The following is a 20,395-nucleotide window of genomic DNA, read 5'->3' as shown; positions in this document are numbered from 1 at the left end:
TATATGTAAATAGTAGTATTTTAAAATATTTTAGACATTTACCTTAAGATGTGGGGGAATTATTGAAGTTATAATTGGCATTTACACTTGCATCAAGAAATCCATTGTTCAATTAGGTAGATTAGGCTAATAGCTGTTACTGGCTTTGAAATTGAGAAACTGTTTGGTGTTATGCTGAAGTTATTATTCCTTACAAAATGTATTGGTAAGGAATAAAATGCAGAGGGACAGTTTTAAATATCTGTCTTTTGAGACTTTTCACACCTGTGATTTAAAAAAAATGAATACATCAATAAATATTGCTGAAACTATGAGTTGCTTAAAAAGCATTTTTAACAACACAGCATAACTAATCGAAATTACATGGAATAATACTAGCGTACTTTTACATTTCATTTATGGTGTGATGTACACGGAAATTGTCTTTTCTGTCAAACAGCAAGACGAATATTGCTTCTGACAAACTCCACTATAATAACTACTATATAAAACCCACACCCCTCTGTTTCTTTCATTCATTCCAGCTGTTATCAGCATAGCTTCATTTCTGATGCACTAGACAACTTTTTTTTTTTAAGGTCTGGTAACAAGTGATTTTCCATAATGTAAAATAACTTGTGTGTGGTTGTGAATCACTGATGTGACTAAGGGAGAACTGTTGTATTACAGTATTATCTTCAATAGTAAACATAACTCATTTGAAGATTTATTATTTATTTCCAGTCACATTTATATTAGTTTATGTGACGGCTGCCATGTTTCCTTCCCCAAATAACCCTGGAATGATGGTCCAAGCCATTTTGAGATTAAAATATTGAGTGAGGGACAGGCCTCCTAAAGGGGAACTGTGCTGCCACTCTGTGTGGTAGCAGCAAAATAAGGTTCTGTTAATCTCACATTTCTTGATTGTAACCATTGGTCACCACTATTTAAAACAAGGGAACTGGGCATGATACATAAATTAAGCATAAATAGATATAAGCCAGATGAATTAAATATGTCAGCATACCCAATGAAAAAAATAACTACTATCTTCAGATCAAACAGTTATGTACCTAGATTTAAAATCCTTTCTTTAAATAAAGAAGATAAGTAACTATTAACCATAACAAATAAAACTTACAAAAATAAAACTGAAATAATTGAACTAGTCTGGTTTTTCCAGTAGAATCTTATGCATTTGCCTTGCAAAAATTGACTCAGGTGTATGGTAGTGCTATTAAGTAAGTGGCAAGTCTTCTCAATATCTTGATAGCCTTATTGTGAAAAAGCAGAAAATCTGTATTTTGACACACTCACCAAGCAAGTGTGGGGAAGCTTGTGGTCTCTACTCTAGTTCCTAGCTGTCAAATTGTGGTTTAGAAACAGAAAGTGTACATTCAAACTGAACCATTGAGCTATTCTCATTGAGTGAAAAATAGAAGATCTGTGCAAATATTTTACAATTAGTGGAAACTATCACTCTTTCATGGTAAAAGAACTAAAGACTCTGGATCTTTTTGAAACTGTATCTCAAACTTGTAATACAGTAGATTACTCTTGACATGAACAACATTTTCTAAAATTTGTATTAAAATCAAATCCCCCTAAGTCATATTACTACTTCATTATAAGCATGAATGAGTAATACAGGGTTTGTTCTCTCCAATGAATTGTTATGCAACAAGACTTGATGGTAATTCTACCTTTCCCAAAATCTGATATCAGGCAATTTATCTTCTAAACAATACTCCCGAGTACTAAACCTGAAACGTTCTGGCATCAGCCCAAGTCAAACTTCAAGAAGCTGATTCTCAGGAGCATTTCCCCAACTCCATAAATGTGATTGTTCTAATAAATAGTGTACACGTGTCAAGATTACTGTAGTGCTGCCTGTTTATGTTTACTTGTTTTCCTGAAACAAATCTCCATTACCAAATAGATATTGTTCAGAAGTTATTTTAGGCACTCACTATAAAAACAGATCCAGTAACAGATTGAGATGGTAGCTTGTTGAATGGGGAACATGTTCTTGTATGTGTTTCTTTAAAGTAAACATGGACAACTTATGACTCATGAGCTGCAAGCAGACCTTGAAGGCCTTCAGCGCGACCCACAAACCCCAAATTCCCTGCCGTGTTGCGGTTTTACCTGCAAAAGATGTCCCTGCAGGAAAAGAAGAGTGTTGGATCTGTCCCCCAATTCTGCTCAGTTGGTGAGAGAACAGCAAATTGGAAATATGGATCCTGCCAGTTCCATGCTTCTAAAAGGTCTCCTTGCCTATTTGCTGTTCTAAGACCAGTTAAGCTTTCAAAGGTTTGGGTACACTTGTACATCTCCAGCCCACCTCACCCCAAGGAAATGAGATTCTAGCTCATGAAGTCAGTTTGCATCTTTCAGCGGCTCCTGGCTTTTTAATTTTATTGAATGTGCGCAACAGAGAGAGTAGAGCTGGATTCACGGTTCTCGTGGGCCACGAGTCAGCTTCACCGGCTGAGCAGCAGCCTGAAGGAGCAAAAGACAAAGTGACTCCACCTGCTGCTGATCAGCCTTCTTGCTCCTGATGAGAACCAGCTGGCACCAACCTTCTTGAGCAGGATTTCCAGCCTCAGTCAGTTGCTGGAAATAGCATTTGTAGTTCCTGGCCAGACCATGCTGTGCCTTGCTTCCTGTGACCCTTGGCTTTCTTGACCCCCGGATCGTCTGATTATGTGAACTGAGATACTCCTGACCTTAGGACTGAACTGAACCTTGCATACGGACTCTGCCTCCAGGCAAGTACCCCCCTGAGACTCGGCTGGTTGGCTGGCTTCTTCCTCCACTGAGTTCTGCCGTGGCTGGCAGCACAGGACTACAACATGGGCTAAGGACAAAGCAAGGCTGAAATGGCAGAGAATCTACAGAGGCTGGAAGAGCACTCTTCAGTTATATATCGATTAATAGCAGCTGAGATTAGTGAACAGGAGCAAAATTGTGCAGGAAAGACTCAGTATATTAATGTGTCTGTTGAAGATTTTGGATCACCCTAGTTCATTTTTCTTAAAACCAAAAATAATTGCCCACTAAAATTCAGCAGAACCATGCAAGATTCACACACTGCTTCTAGCATGGCATTCTTTTACCCATGCCTCTTCCGGCACTTGCAGAAAGGGTTAGAAGGCTTGGGGGGCTGGGGGGCAAGTGCTGAAATGGCAGTGAATTGGCGGCTGGTTGCCTAGAAGATATTAGCAAGGGGGAGAAAGGGAAGTACTCAAATGTAAAGGAAGGAAGCTGGATGGCTTGGGGGGGCAGCCATGTGTGCTTCTATGATTGCGCAGGAGGGAGGGAGAGGGAGAATGAATATGAGAGAGAATGGATAATGTATGTGTGAGAGACAAAGAGGATATTAATAGATGTATGGAGGAGAAAGAGAAAAAAGGTTGACCACCCATGTGGTTCTTCACTCCTGAAATATTACCCACCCCTGGATTAAGGTAAAGGAAAGACGAGTACCTTTACATGCCATAGGTTTATGTTGAATACATTCATCTGTTGCATTTACTAAGATTCAAGTAAACATGTAAATGTACCCTGCACTAACATGCTCTGCACATGCTGAATCTCTCCCCTCCCCCCCCGTGACTTTCATACACAATTCTTTGCAGTACTAAGGACTGAAGAACATTCGTGAATGCGGTAGTAGCAGTAGTAGAGAGCAGGTAGTAATTAGTTGGTGACTTTAATGGGTGGTTGCTGCCCTTCAGCTGTTGTGGTGCAAGCAGAAGTGACCTTCTATCCCAACATGTGGGATGATATATTAATTCTTTATATTTTTATTTCAATATAAAATAACACCGTATTTCAGCATTGCAAAACAGTTATCCACCAGTTCCACAGTATTTTGCCAACCATAAATCTGTCCATAATTCCTCCTAAAAATATATGCGAGTGCACCATTTATTTCAGAATTTACACTGCTTTTCCCTTCATGGTAGTCATACCTTCAACCTCAGCATCTGCACATCTGGGGAAATGTTTGGAAAGTGAAGCCTGTTGTACATGCTTAGGAGCACTGAATGTGCAGGGTTCCATGTCATATGAAGATCGTGCACATGTGCAGCAGAGTAATAGATGGTGGCAATGAAGGCAAATTGTCACAGCCCAGCTCCCTTACCTTCAGTAATGAGTGAAGCTCCTTGTCTTGATTTGTAATTAACTTGTTTTTATGAACTCTTTGAATAACTGTCAGTGGAAGCTTATCTCCCCACCCCCACTACTGAAGGGTTTGGGTGGAATTCAACTAAATTGTTGTGTGTGCAGGACAAGGTCCACTTGCACAGTTGCGCACACAATGTGCCCATCCCCATGTGCCCCCAAATAGGCTCTGTAGGGGCCATGCAGTGGGGGGAGATGTTGGAAAGTTCCATTACATAAGTGGACCCACTGTTAGACACTGAGATATGAATGTCTAGGCACACTTTTTTTTTAAATAATACAAAGCTGAAAATGAATGAACTGCTGCTAAAATATTATGTTCATTTTTCACATGGTCTAGTCCAGGCTTCCTCAACCTCGGCCCTCCAGATGTTTTTGTCCTACAACTCCCATGATCCCTAGCTATCAGGACCGGGTGGTTAGGGATGATGGGAACTGTAGTCTCAAAACAGCTGGAGGGCAGAGGTTGAGAAGCCTAGTCTAGTCCTTCCCATGCCCCCCCATATTCTTAAGAGGGTCTCTTCTCCAGTCTTCAGAGAGCAGCTGGAAGTGGGCGGGCAGGAAAAGGTCCTCCTTTCCTGCCACTGTGCAGTTTTAATCTGAAATGTTAGGCCCAGAATTCAGAAACTGCTTGCGCTAATGAAATTCCCTGTTGCAAAATGCGCCTAGAACAATGGGAGTTTCAAACACTAGGGACCTCCTTCCTCATATGCATAACCACGCTGCATTGAATTCCACCATTTATGTTAAGTTCAGAAAAAGAACAAGGTTAAGCTGTTATGCTTTTGCCAACCCTCTGCTGCTGGTGGTTCCCTCTGCATCCCTTTATGAAATTGCAGGGGAGGAGAAGGAAAGCTGTCAAAAGCTGAGAATTCATCTTACGTTCTATGGTTCCTATCTGTGGTAAGGTAGATAGCATGCTCTGTGCCTCAGCTGGCTGATTTCTGGGAACTGAAGAGTTGTCTCCGCACCTCCTGAGGAATTCCTCAATAATGGATGCTCTAAATGTATGCATTGCATGAGGGCTAAGCGGACTTGTCAGGATAAAACCTGAGCCTATGCTCAGGTTCCGTTATTAGCCAAACACTGGGGTATGCTTATATCCCAAGTCTGTACCTCAAGGATACCCCATGAATCCCTGTTTGGTGTCTCAAAAAACATTCTTAGTTGGAGATGCCAGCATTGTTACAGTATTTTCCCAATAGATAGCTTAAATGTGGTATGTAGTCGAGGAAAATGTCAAAAGAATTCAAACTGCAGCTTGCAGTTTTGCCATAAATTGTATCTTTTAGTTTTGCCTAGTCACATTTATTCACAGATGTGAAAATAATAAACAACCTCTTTAGGGTTTCAATTCTTCCCCAAGTGTGGAAAGGAATGTTATTCTTCCCTTTCCAGGAGGCCATGGTTATAAATAGCATATCTTAAGCTATCCAGAGGATTTTGAGCTCATGACTATTCATTTTCAGGCAGTCATAGAATTGAAGAGTTGCCTTGTTCAATCCATTGCACTAAAGTAGCCTAAATTTGTACTGGAGAATTGGTTATATACTTACATCCTCTTTCCCGGTATCCCTTCTGAAGAGATTCTACAACTTCAAGAGGCAATTTGTTACATTTCTTAAGTTACTAATACATTTCAGAATCTTTTCCACATTGTTAATTGTTTATATTGAGGTTTTGTCCGTTGATGCTTCAGAGCATGTGATCACAGGAGAGACTTTCCTGGCCAATATCTACCTTGTATTGGTACTGATTTCATGATTTCCGTGATTCATTCATATCCCGAAAAAAGAAAAAGTGCCAGGAAATTGTATCTAATAAAAGAAACAATTTGGAAAACACTGTTCAACTAGACCAAAAATATTTTTTTATTAAATCTATTTAAAGACAGAGATAAATTATTTAATATGAATCTGGCAGCAAGAATCTTGAATGAAAAATACTGAGAGGGAATGACAAAAAATGTACCCACTTGAGGGAATGGTACATTAAACTGTAACAACTGGCAACTTCAAGCAAAATCACCTAGATTTCATAGGTCTGACAAGAGAAAAAATAAATAGCTTTGAACAAGAATGGGCAATGTTTTTAGAACTTTGGAATAGCAAGCAAAGGATGACCACCTAAAATCCTTTTACAGTCTTATAAGAGGCCTATGGCCTTCCTCAAATTCTAAATCAAGCTATAAAGCAAAAATTCAAAACCAGAAAATGCAAAGTCAGCAAGGTGATTTAAACATTTGTCGCTAATAGGTCTAAAGGCAAGGACAGTTGCAGCTATATATCTATATATATATATATGCCTTATTTTTGTTCTGCCGATTTGGCTGGCTTATCACTTGAGTGTTTCATTTAATTGATAATTGCTTAAACGGTTCAATTATTTATTGTTTGTTCTTCTATTGTTGTGCCTTTATTGCTTTCATTTACTCCTTGTATGTATGTTTGTATTTTTGTATTTACCGGTATGTATGAATAAATAAGTATAACCTCCCTTTGAATGTTCACAAATTGTTATAATTCACATGTCTGAAATATTATTTCAGTTACCAAGACTATTATTGTTGCAGATGTTTGTTTTTTACTGGATTATTATCAGTTGCCTTGAGTATTGATGACAGAAGCGGTTATACTAATAGTGATGATAATAATAGGACCTTGCGGGATCAGAACAAAGATCTACCTCCTTGCCTATCCATCTTTATTTCTATTCTGTTCTTTATAGGGTGCCCTATAAAAAAAAGGTTCCCTGGGTGGCTCCTAGGCAAAAATAGCAAGCTAATAATACAATATGATAAAACAAAACAAGACAGTTTTAAAAACCGAACTATTCCAATAGTATTTTGAGGTGTATGTTTATAAAATACATTTTTAGATGACCACAAAGTCTTTCAGTCTTTTGATTTTCCTTTAGGTTTAGAGGTGCCTTTGTTTTTAGAAGTAAGCAAGGATTCATGAAGAATCACTAATGGTACGAACAGGTTGTTCTTTTTAATTATTAGCTTTTCACAAATGTGTAGCTGAAAAAGTCCTGTTCGGATGGGATCCTCTAGAAGCAGATGGAGAATAGAAAAGTCTGCAAATCTATTTTCAAGGGTGAAGAGTGGAGAGCACAGAGAGCCGTCCTTTCTTAATCTTAGCAGGGGGAAAAAATCCTTTCTTTTAGATGGCTTTAAAAGGTGTTTAGAAAAATTGGCAGAATATAGAGCTATCCATAGCTATTAGTCCTGGGATCAGTGGCAGCATGCATCAGCATACCAGTTGCTGGGAACTTAAGCAAAAGGACGCAGTTGCCCTCATGCCCTGCTTGTGGTTGGCAACTGGAAAGCAAGATCCTCTGCTAGATGGGCCTTTCACATGATCCACCAGTAAAGACTGTATTTTTAGTTCAATTTGTTACTTAAAATTATATAAATATTGCCAAGCTAGTTATGCATTTCTGCAGGCAGAGGAAACCCGGATGGCTTCTCTATGTGAGACAAATGGATGGAAATGCAGACTGAGTGTCATTTGCTACATATCTCTCCTAATGAACACAAAATTTACCTGACTGCAACCTTGCAGCTTTTCCGAAAGAGAAAGCAAGCAGGGCACACAAGCAAGTATCTCAAAGCTACCCCCTGTCTCCTTTCAGAAGGGGAAGAAAAGAGTCATTCGTGCAAATCTGTGTCTATCACTGCCATGGTCTGCAGGCATGGCAACAATGCTTCAAGATCAATGGGAACAAATGCCAAGTGGATGATAAAAGATTTTTAGCCATTGAGTTTGGTGCTTATCCATTGCTGGAAAAGGCAAGCACAATAGTGATGGCCATCAGATTTCCAACTGGTGATAACATTCCCCCACCCCACCCCATAGGAGCAAGTGATTGCCCCTGTTTGAGTGATACATACAACATAAATCCTTAAAAGGTTAAAAGTTACAACAAACTGAGAAGAGTCCTGAATTCTGGAAATACATTTTGCATAGTTATGTTTTCCATGCTACTGTGGCACAGACACGTTTCCTATGTACCCTGTTTCATAGTCCTCTAATTGTGGACTGAAATACTGACCTGTATAATTTTTGTGTGTGTAAAGCAGTTAATTCTGTCAGCACAAGCTATTCAGCTTGCCAGACAGAATGACACCCCACCCCTGGTCTTCCACTTACATGCTGTTTTGGGGGTTCTCCTAAATTTTCCCTGAGCCAATTTTAGGGGAGCTTGGGAGAGGGGGAAAGCCCCGTTGTGCTTGCAGAGGTCCTTGCACAGGGTTCCTAGTGGGACTTGTTAGTTGAATTCTGATCAATATCTCAAGATTTCAGAATTCTAAGTCTTTATGAGCTATACCATATTACTCTCAATTGTTCATAGATCTCTAAAAGCCCTATTTTTTTAATTTTTACTTTGGTTCCTGATGCAGAACTGAGCACTCTTGGGCGAGCCAATACATTATGGAATACAAACAGATATATCAATGAAGTGAAATGCTTAGGTGGAAACAACCCAGGTCCACAAATACCGCATTTTTTGCACCATAACACTCACTTTTTTCCTCCTAGAAAGTAAGGGGAAATGTCTGTGTGTGTTATGGAGGAAATGCCTACGGGTGGCATGCCTACGGATTTTCCTCCTCTAAAAACTATGTGCGTGTTATAGTCGGGTGCGTGTTATAGAGTGAAAAATACGGTAATGGTGATGATGATGGTAATTTATTATTTGTATCCTGCCCATCTGGCTGGGTTTCCCCAGCCACTTTGGGCGGCTTCCAACAAAGATTAAAAATACATTAAAATGTCACACATTAAAAACTTCCCTGAACAGGGCTGCCTTCAGATGTCTTCTAAATGTCAGGTAGTTGTTTATCTGTTTGACATCTGATGGGAGGGCGTTCCACAGGGTGGGCACCACTACCGAGAAGGCCCTCTGCCTGGTTCCCTGTAGCTTTGCTTCTTGCAATGAGGGAACCGCCAGAAGGCCCTCAGCGCTGGACCTCAGCATCCGGACAGAACGATGGGGGGTGGAGACGCTCCTTCAGGTATATGGGAAGAAGGAGAAACAGGGCCCTGCAGACAGAAAAATGTGCTGCGAATAACCACCTCCCACTTTCTAGTCAAATCCTTACCCCCTAAAAGAAGGTGGCACAGTATGTTTCCCTGAAGTGCTGAACAGGGCCCTGTTCTTAGCATATACACAGCTGCAATTATGATTAAATGCTGACCTCAAGCAGAGATCAGGACTGGTTCCTATCAGCATCCTGAGGGATCCCTTTGCACTTGGAGCAAGCTCCTCTGTTGTCTTCTCTCACAGCTAACACAGGGGCAAAAGACTAGAGGCTATTATTTTGGCACTGAAAGGGAGAAAAGTGCAGATTCAAAGTGTTGCTTACAGCTGATATTAAGACCTGGCCCAACCACAAGGCAGGGGTGGAGCAACTGTCTCAGGTGCCCTGTTGCTGGAGAATTGGCACCAGCACCGATTAATGGTGAGATCTCACTTCTGCAGTAGGGTGGGCAACACTTCCTGTTTCACCTCAAATGGCAAAACAGGATGTACCACCCCTCTTGTTAATATTAATTTAGCTTTAAAACTGACTTTTCCCTTTGCTTGGGGAGGACAGTATGGAGACCATTGTTCCAGACAAAGACAGGAAATTGGTTTGGGATGCTCAGTCAACTGCAACCTTCAGAATATGTGCAGCATTTTCACTCTGGTCTGGCTCCAAATCCTGATTTTACCCATAAGTTAGTAGAACTGGTCAGTTGTATAACAAAACAAAAACAGATTACATAAAGGAAAATATAATTTATTCATCTAATTCCACATATTCTTCTAAAAGGTAATGTCTCTTCTGCAGAAATTCAGTAGGTTAGCTCTTGAAGGCCAGGTAAAACATTAACCCTACATAATTATACTGCATTTTATTAGTCACGAAAAATTCTAGGGAGTTCTCTAGTTACTGGTAAGACCTAATATCCTGAAAGGGGGGGGGACCCAAGTGCTGAATTTTACATATATTCACAGACATGGAAATATGCCCCCAAACCATTTCTCTCATTCTGAGAATGTTAAAATACCTGTGCATGGTAGCATAGGTAAAAGCTATGGTTTAACTCTGAATTCGTTTGCCTCAGAGAGGCTGCCTGTTATTTGCATTACTGCAGAAAAGGATTTTCCCCAGTTTAATATCTTACTTATCACAAAAACCCAGGGTCCAGTTAGTTAAGGTTTCACTTGAACGTGGAACATGACTTCCTAAGCTTGTCATGCATCAAACTGTTATGGCTGGCAATTGTTTAAAAAAATTCATTTTGTTATGAACTAGCCTGTTTTCAACTGGGCTGTTCAGAGATGGATTGCTTTCTGGAGTTTTTGACAGGTGTAATTGTTAAGGCGTCATCTGTTCTTGTTTGCACAAAATACATTTTAGCCAACTGTAGGACTTGCCCGCTAATCTTTCTCACATCATTCCATTCTTTGCTTGCCACTAGACAAATCCCCTGTTATTTGACCAGATGGTGGAAAATCCATTCTCATGATAAGTTGCTTCTAGTTTGCATTTAGATTACCTGCAAAAATGGAACAATTTACTACTCTGCCTCTAACCATCTCTTTCCTCCTTTCTTCCTTTAGTTTGACTTCTTGTAACTAATTATTTAAATTCTGCCCTGTGAGTTAAAATTAGTCATAGCTTTACATGTTTCACATGTATGTAAATTCACTTAAAGTTCCACCTTGAGTTATATGATGGGTCCATTTTGAGTTGAAGTGACATGTCAAAGTGGGAGGAGAAATCTAGCTGTATTTGAAAGCTTCTTCTGAAACTTTTCAGTAAAAGCATATAATTTTTAAAAAAGAGAAGCAGGTCATAGAATGGGCAGGATTTATTTATTTTTTATTGAAAATATAACACTTATAGCAAGGGAGATACAAATATTAAGTGGGGTTTTGTTCGTTTGATTCTAACAGGGTGTTGAGTTACGCTGCTAGCATTTTGTAGGGAGGGACTGCAGCTGTATTCTTCCATAGTACATTTTAAAAACATTAACCTCTTGCTGTCACAAGCAAAGCAACAGTGGGGTTGGTTGTGCCAAAAATGTTATGTGAGAATTAGGATTTTCATTCTACAAACATTTCAAAACCGAGTGGAAAGTGATTTCAGTTAACCAGTGCAAATTGATTAGGCTCGAATGCTATTCAGTTCTTTAATTTTCAATTCTGAGAAAATATATACAAGAAATCAATTTTAAAGCATAAAATGGAACAGGAATATACAGTACCCAGAGTAAATAGCCAATATACAGTTTGATCTTGAGCAAAATCAGTTTTTATATGGAACATATGAGATCAACCCTCCCTGTCAACATAATGTGTTAAAGAACGAGTGATCAAAATTAATTTGGGTAGGGTTTCTGCAATATGGTTCCGAAGAAAGAGCATACATGGGAAAGGTTATTATTCCTAACCAGCAACCCCCTTGCTGATTACCTGCTATCTGACTGGATTCACTGTGATTTGTCTGGTTACAGGATTGATTGAAATGCATCTACTAGATAATTCTTAATTTCTGGCACCTAGAATCATAGAATTGTAGAGTTGGAAGAGATCCCAAGGGCCAGCTAGTACAACCTCTTGCAATGCAGGAATCTCAGCTAGATCATACATAACAGATGACCACCCAACCTCTGCTTAAAAACCTCCAAGAAACGAGAGGCCACCACCTTTCATGGGAGTCTGTTCCACTGTTGAGCACAGAAAGTTCTTCCCGATGTTTAGTTGAAATCTCCTTTTTTGTAACTTAGACTTATAGAATCGTAGAATTGTGGAGTTGGAAGGGACACTGAGGGTCATCTAGTCCAACCCCCTGCAATGCAGGAATCTCAACTATAGCATTCATGCCTCTGCTTGAAAACCTTAATTGGAGGAGAGCAAACCACCTTCTGAGGGAGTCTGTTACACTGCTGAACAGCTCTTACTGTCAGAAAGTTCTTCTTGAAGTTTAGTTGGAATCTCCTTTCTTGTAACTTGAATCCATTGGTTCAAGTCCTCCAGGACAAGAGAAAACAGGCTTGTTCCATCCTCCATGTGACAGGCCTTTAGATATCTGAAGTTGGCTATCATATGTCCTCTCTGTCTCCTCTTTCCCAGGCTAAACATACCCAACTCCCACAACCGTTCCTCATAAGGTTAGGTTTGCAGACCCTTGATCATCTTGGTTGCCCTCCTCTGCACACTTTCCAGCTTGTCAATACCCTTCTTAAATAGTGGTGCCCAGAGCTGGACACCAGGTGTGGTCTGACCAAGTACTGACCAAGCAGTACTATTACTTCCCTTGATCGGGATATCTATTGATGCAGCCCAGAATAGCATTAGCCATTTTTTGCTGCTGCATAACACTTGTTGACTCATGGTTAACTTGTGGTCCACAAAGTCCCCTTTCAGTTGAGCTCATGCCAAGGTAGGTAGGTATGGGATTATAGCAAAAGTGATTAGTGCTATGGGTTCCATGCTAATGGATTCGCCTGGTGTACTTAAATAATGTCTTCAAATAAGAATTGTAGAGGCATACAAAGCAGGTACTATTTAAAAACTAAGTTTAGAAGGTTCAAGGTGTGATTTCTTCATTGATTAAATTCTGCAGTATACTTGCATGATCCATAGCATGTTGAGAATAAACACTTTTTGACCAATTAGAGTAGTGCAGTTTCTTTGTTAATTTTAGTGCTATGCCTTATCATTCCCAAGCAGTTGCACAAGAATTTCATGTGGATGAATCACTGTAGACTATTGCTTTTGTAGGTGGCAGTTTATTTTATTATTGTAGTTTTATAAAGATGTATAAAAGAGGGAAAGAAATAAGACCATTGTTATAACTTTAGGAAAATACATAGAAATTGAATTCAGAATAGTTCCCATTTCCATAATAGTTCCATCATCTAGAGTAAATCATGTGACAGTTGTTAGGAAACCCAGGTCACACATTTTACTATTAAAATAAATACATATAAAAAGCGGTTTTGTTGAGCTATCTAGGTACAGTGCTTTATAAAGGTTAAGGCTGGAAACATTAGCTAACAGGACAACCGATCTCAGTGATCACGGGTAGGAGGAGGAGTTACTCTAAGACCAGACCATGTCATTACAGAGGAGGCAGGTTTAGTCGTTGTCTGAGGACTATCCCTGCCTCCGGGTCTGGTCCTGACCGGACGGATACTAGAATCAGCAAGGGATACCCACATGACCTGAAGGTGCTGCTGTTCAATGCCAGGTCAATGATTCATAAGACCACTGCCATCCATGACTTGATCATGGATGGAGGATTTGACCTGGCATGTGTAACAGAGACTTGGTTGGATGAAGCAGATGGGCCTGTCCTTGCCGCTGCTTGTCCACCAGGTTTCTCTTACGCACAGCAACCCAGGCCTTGTGGGCGGGGAGGGGGGGTTGCAGTGATTTTTAGGAAGTCATTAGTTTGCACCAGGCGCCCTATTGGAAAGACCCAGTTCTCTGAGTGCATGTTCTGGAAGTTGGGCAATAGGGGCACTACAGGATTCCTTTTGGTGTACCGACCTCCCTGCTGCACCAAGGACTCCCTGCCCGAGCTGCTTCAGGTCATGGCGGATGTTCTCCTGGAGACACCTAGTTTGGTTGTCCTAGGGGATTTTAATATCCATGCCGACACGATCTTACAAGGGGCCGCTCAGGACTTCGTGGAAAGCATGGCCTCCATGGGGCTGTCCCTGAATAAGTTTGGCCCAACCCATAGCCGCGGACATGCCTTGGACCTGGTGTTTACCTCTATGGATGTTGGTGATCTGACACTAAGTAAAAGCGAAACGAAAGAAGTGCCATGGTCAGACCACTTCCTGGTGCAACTTGACTTCTCCGCGACCCTTCCCCTCTGCAGGGAGGTGGGACCGATTCGGATGGTCTGCCCCCACCACTTAATGGATCCAAACAGTTTCCAGAGAGTGGTAGGGGATGCTTTATCCCATGTTGATGGCCTTTCAGCTGATTCCCTGGTGGCCCGCTGGAATGTGGAGTTAACCAGGGCTATTGACTGTTTGGCTCCGAAGCGCCCTCTCCGATTGCATGGAGCCCGGACAGCCCCGTGGTTTTCCACGGATCTGAGGGCAATGAAATAATCGTGGAGATGGCTAGAGCGCCGGTGGCGGATGACCCATTCTGAATCTGACCGGACACATGTTAGAGCTCAATGTCGAGCCTACCAAGTGGTGGTAGTGACGGCGAAGAAGACTTTCTTCACCACCTCTATTGCATCAGCAGAAAACAGCAGCAGGAGACTTTTTCAGGTGGTCCGCAATTTAGCGGAACCACCTGTAACATCGGGGCCCAGTACGGGCCACATGATCTCCTGCAATGATTTTGCAAAGTTTTTTGCAGATAAAATCGCTCAGATTCGGGAAGAGGTAGACGCCACCGTGGGAGCAGGGCTGGGGCGGGAGAGTGCTAGAGTCCTGTCTAGTCAAATTGCGTGGGATCAATTCTAATCTGTTACCTCCGAGGATCTGGACAGGCTGCTTGGACGCGTGAAACCAACCACCTGTCTCCTTGATCCTTGCCCATCCTGGCTTATAAAAGCTAGCCGGGAAGGGCTGGGCGATGGGCTTCGTGGGGTGGTGAATGCTTCCCTCCATGAGGGAGCCTTCCCAGACCCGCTGAAAGAGGCGGTTATTAAACCGCTTCTTAAAAAAACATCTTTAGATGCGGCCACGATGGCCAACTATCGCCCAGTCTCAAATCTTCCATTCTTGGGCAAGGTGATTGAGCAAGTGGTTGCTGAACAACTCCAGGCACGCCTGGAAGAAGCGGACCATTTGGATCCCTTCCAGTCAGGATTCAGGCCTCATCATGGGACTGAAACTGCCTTGGTCGCACTGGTTGATGATCTCCGGCGGGCTAGGGACAAAGGTGAGAGCTGTTTCCTAGTTCTGCTGGATCTCTCAGCGGCGTTTGATACCATCGACCATAACATCCTTCTGGACCGTCTTGAGGGGCTGGGAGCTGGGGGCACTGTCATACAGTAGTTCCGTTCCTTCCTCCTGGGCCGTGTTCAGAAAGTGGTGGTGGGGGATGAGTGTTCAGACCCCTGTGCTCTCACTTGTGGGGTGCCTCAGGGTTCTGTCCTCTCGCCCATGCTTTTCAACATCTACATGCAGCCGCTGGGAGAGATCATCAGGGGGTTTGGGCTAGGTGTTCAACAGTATGCGGATGATACCCAGCTCTACCTCTCTTTTAAATCAGAACCAGTGAAGGCGGTGACGGTCCTGTGTGAGTGTCTGGAGGCGGTTGGAGGATGGATGGCGGCTAACAGGTTGAGATTGAATCCTGACAAGACAGAAGTACTGTTTCTGGGAGACAGGAGGTGGGCAGGTGTGGAGGATTTCCTGGTCCTGAATGGGGCAACTGTGCCCCTGAAGGACCAGGTGCGCAGCCTGGGAGTCATTTTGGACTCACAGCTGTCCATGGAGGCACAGGTCAAATCTGTATCCAGGGCAGCTGTTTACCAGCTCCATCTGGTACGCAGGCTGAGACCCTATCTGCCTGCGGACTGTCTCGCCAGAGTGATGCATGCTCTGGTTATCTCCCGCTTGGACTACTGCAATGCGCTCTACGTGGGGCTACCTTTGAAGGTGACTCGGAAACCAAAACTAATCCAGAATGCAGCAGCCAGACTGGTGACTGGGAGCGGCCGCCGAGACCATATAACACCGGTCTTGAAAGACCTACATTGGCTCCCAGTACGTTTCCGAGCATAATTCAAAGTGTTGGTGCTGACCTTTAAAGCCCTAAACGGCCTCGGTCCAGTATGCCTGAAGGAGCGTCTCCACCCCCATCGTTCTGCCCGGACACTGAGGTCCAGCACCGAGGGCCTTCTGGCGGTTCCTTCATTGCGAGAAGCCAAGTTACAGGGAACCAGGCAGAGGGCTTTCTCGGAAGTGGCACCCTCCCTGTGGAACGCCCTCCCACCAGATGTCAAAGAGAACAACAACTACCAGACTTTTAGAAAACATCTGAAGGCAGCCCTGTTTAGTGAAGCTTTTAATGTTTGATGTATCACAGTATTTTAATATTCTTTTGGAAGCCGCCCAGAGTGGCTGGGGAAACCCAGCCAGATGGGTGGGGTATAAATAAATTATTATTATTATTATTATTATTATTATTATTATTATTATTATTTTGATATGAATAAATATTTTGGTAACAGGCAATCTTCTGAGCTGATTTCTCCTCTGATGGGCATATTAAGAGTAGCCCATTAGGAATGAAAGGGAATTACTCAGATTGCAGGTTAATTACTTAGGTTTTATGCAATATCACAAAAACGAATTTTATTCCAAAAAAAGGTTAAAATCTAAAATGAATATTCCATGCAATTTGTTGTATTCCTTAACATAAAAATAGCATTGAATGTAATGCTTAATTCTAGATTATAAAATTATGTGGTAAGCCCCAGTCCTGTGACAGTCCAGTTTCTGTCACCATGGGGAACTGGAGTAGGCAGAGTTTTAAAAGTTCTCAATCATTCTGAACATCCATGGGCACAGATTGGAATCCTTAACAGATGTAAAGACAGTTTTTGCTAGTTAAGTGTGATGTTCTTTATTGGGGGGGGGAGCATTAAAGTTTAATTACTCCAAAGAGGGTTTTTTTTATGTGTGTCCTATTTTGTCTCTATTTTGAGGAGAAGAGAAATTTTCTCTTACACAGAATTATATTTTAGTTTACTTTCAGAGCTACATTCCAGAAGTGGAACTTGTCCTATAATGTAGATATATATATGTATATATATATATATAGCTATAATGTAGTTGATGTAACAAGATGAGATAGATGTAACATATAATAACAGTACCTTTCAGAATACTAATTGTCCTGCATTACAGTTGACTGTAGAGAATCTCTAGTCATGTATATCTGTTTTTGATACCTCTACAGAATAACTGTCCAGCATCCTCTGCCCAACCAATCAGAATGTAGGAAAATCTACAGATATGACGGAATCTACTGTGAATCTACCTACCAGAAGTATGTTGAAATCTGTGTGAGTCTTTCTCCTGGCTCGTGGCGTTAGTGCTGTCCCTCTATTCAGAAGTTAAACATGTGTTGAAAACTTACACTTCTGTTTGAATGAAATACCTTTGAAATTGGGGGCAGATATATGTTGTTTTCATACTTGGGAATTGTGCTCTTGAAGTTAAAAGGGAAATAAATAAACCTCTAGGACTTTATTAAATCTCTTAGGTATGCTTCTGTATATTGCAGTAAACAAGTACTTAAACCCAGAAAAACCTAGGCAAAGTATATTGCACAGGTGCTTCACATCTTAGGGATTTGAAAGGTGTGTTATGTATAAATTAGCTGTCACTTTTTTCAGTCGTGTAATGGAATGATGAGTTGTAATTTGCATAATCCTTTAAGAAGGCAAATTATACTGTCATGTAGCAGACTTAACATGCTAGCTAGGATTTCATAGCTTTGAAGCTAATTAGTATGTACCTTACAGGACAGTTAAATTGAAGTTGAGTCCTTTTGCTTTTTCAGTCATTTGGCTTTGTCCCTTGCCTAACAGTATCTGAATTTGTTAGTGACTAGACAATGTTACAAGTGTATTGCAGAAAGTCATTATAGGCAGATATTGGCCTAAGCAAGAAAATGTAATATAGTTTGGGTTTTAATATATCTTATAGTAAGACAAGTTTTTCTTTTTCTTTTAACTTTTTCACCGTGGATGAATATTCCTTTATTTCATGAATAAATTTAGCAATAGTCCAGTTGCTGCAGTTTATGCTCAGAAATAGGTCTATACATGTGTCATCTGTATCAGATGCAATAAGCTGATGCATGCAGAAAATGTACCTAGTGGTGGGGAAATGCTTGCAAAACTCCATCCCATGTCTTGTTCAGTTCCCATTGCAATAACCTGTCGTTGGTAGCTATGAGTACTACATTTCCTGGATATGACTACTAGCATGTATACAGCTGGTAAACGACTAATAGTTAAATTAGTTTGCATGTGTGTGTGCGTTTCCGTTGTGTCCTTATCTATTTGGATAAATACAGATTTATGTATCCATATCTGATTTTGAATGATCATTGTTTGATTGCAAAACAATCTTCTGCCTTTATATCATAACTTATACAGTGCAATTATGAAACTTGATGTACTAAGAAATAAGCGCCAAAGATAAGGTGTACAGTGTAACGGAATAAGCCTGATGAATTAACGCTGCTAAATCAGCAGTGCACCACTGTTACTGGCGGCAGACAAATTAACACAAGATTTGCATAATTTAGGAGCAATCCTACAAACAGGAAGCTGGCGTAAAGCAAGCTGGAGTAGATTAAGCTGGTATAAAGTTGCATCCGATTCAGACTCGGCCCAGCAGAAGGGTTATGGTTGGCTGAGTCAGCCTAAGCCTAGAGGAGGGGAAATAAGCCTTTAAAATAGTGTTTGAGTTACACCACCCTTTTGCCAGTTTTACTTATGTCACAAGAGGGATAGGATCCATCCTAATACCCCTCTCTCTAGTTCCACCCACACCATGCTCCAACAACACCCTTATTTCTATGTCATCTTAAGATCCACCAGACTTGGCTTATCCAGCTGGGTCCTGGCTGAACTGGGATGGCAGAGATGCACTGCCATATCTTTGGCTGAGCTGAGGATAAGGGAGCTGTGCCACAAATCTCCCAGCTCAGCCAGAGATCTGTTGGATCCTAACCTGCTCAGCCTGGCAGATTTTGCTATAGGACTGTTGTATTAATAGGTTTCTGTTTTGTGCTTTAGTCATTCATTCATTTATTGGTTGCCTCCTGCTCCTTGCAGTATTTCAGATGTAGACTAGTTGTTTGATAACTGTTTTCTCCATATAGACTTGCATTGTGGAGTTTATTTCCCTAATATACAAACCCATCCTAAAACACTTCATTATAAATATGGACAACCTGAAGTTTCCAAAGCTTTACCAACATTTCAGGATATATCACTGACAGTAATACAGGGTTTATAAAATGACAACAGATTTAAAAGTTATGTCAGATAAGGTCCTTATGAGCAAGATAAAATCTTGGAACAGAGAAAGAAACATAACTTATTTGTATGCCACCTTTCCATAGTTAAAACCATACTCAAAGTGGTTTACAACATGAAAAAAGAAACATAACAAAAGTACAATAGTCATAAACAATAAATGAACTATCAAAAAGTACACAACCAAACTAAATTAATTTCCACATGAGTCATAACAAGCTCTAAAATGAAGATGCAAAAAATTAATAACATTAACAGCAACAACCCCACTCCAACAAAAAACCCTAAACAACTCCCCACCTCATGCATTTGGAACATTTCTATACAAACATTTCAGCAAGTCTCATTCCAGAGCCCTGTACAGCAACATTTGATACCCCATACAATAAAATAAAACACTATAATTTAATTGCAACATAAATTTCACATTAAGCATCGATTTTAACTATTGTATATCAACATGATAAACATATCCCTACTGTGTTGTGATCTGTAAGAAAAGTGGTCAATGTGAGGTTGTGTCCTAATACAAATAGTGGGATTTATTCTGTAGGCTTGCATCCAATTGTGTTTGCTAGTAGAACAGGCTTCCACTCATGGAACAGCACTTTCCCTTCTCCTCCTCCTCCTTTGCAGTCGCCACATCTACTCCAAAGGATTGGGAGATGCTGTGGAGCAGGCTGGGGTGATCACCAGTGGTGGGGGGAGGAGGAAGATGTCCTTTAGGTATCAGTGTTATATTAAATATGGGGTTGTATAAAGAACTATTAAGTGTAGAACTTTAGAATTAAAAAAAGGTAAAGGACCCCTGACAGTTAAGTCCAGCAGCAAACGACTCTGGGGTTGCGGCACTCATCTCGCTTTACTGGCCGAGGGAGCCAACGTTTGTCTGCATACAGATTTCCGAGTCATGTGGCCAGCATGACTAAGCCGCTTCTGGCGAAACCAGAGCAGCGCACGGAAACGCTGTTTACCTATTTATCTACTTGCACTTTGATGTGCTTTGAACTGCTAGGTTGGCAGGAGCTGGGACCGAACAACGGGAGCTCACCCCATCGCTGGGATTCGAACTGCCGACCTTCCGATCAGCAAGTCCAAGGCTCAGTGGTTTACACCACAGCGCCACCTAATTACTAAGCATTAATTAATCACTTGGTAGTGGGGAACACATTATGCTCCTTCTGA

The 20,395-nt window shown here is 41.2% G+C and overlaps 1 protein-coding gene across 11 annotated transcripts in view; it reads left to right on the top strand.

Annotated features, from left to right (window-relative positions):
- NPAS3 (neuronal PAS domain protein 3) overlaps positions 1 to 20,395 on the top strand; it is a 628,833-nt gene that overhangs the window by 74,415 nt on the left and 534,023 nt on the right. For 6 of the 11 annotated variants that reach the window (XM_081859317.1, XM_081859314.1, XM_081859320.1 and 3 more), the window contains exon 2: positions 17,116 to 17,205. The exons of 4 other annotated variants lie outside the window; for them this stretch is intronic. In XM_081859317.1, coding sequence (XP_081715443.1) covers positions 17,116 to 17,205 — 90 coding nt within the window. Of the gene's footprint in view, positions 1 to 17,115; positions 17,222 to 20,395 lie in introns of all 11 variants that reach the window. One more of the 11 variants, XM_081859323.1, reaches the window with a different exon arrangement.

The sequence above is a fragment of the Podarcis erhardii genome (assembly GCF_964252035.2).
Source record: "Podarcis erhardii genome assembly, chromosome: 1".
Classification (NCBI taxonomy): Eukaryota; Metazoa; Chordata; class Lepidosauria; order Squamata; family Lacertidae; genus Podarcis; species Podarcis erhardii.
The sequence above is the reverse complement of the archived record's forward strand: the minus strand, read 5'-3'. Positions and strand labels throughout refer to the sequence as shown.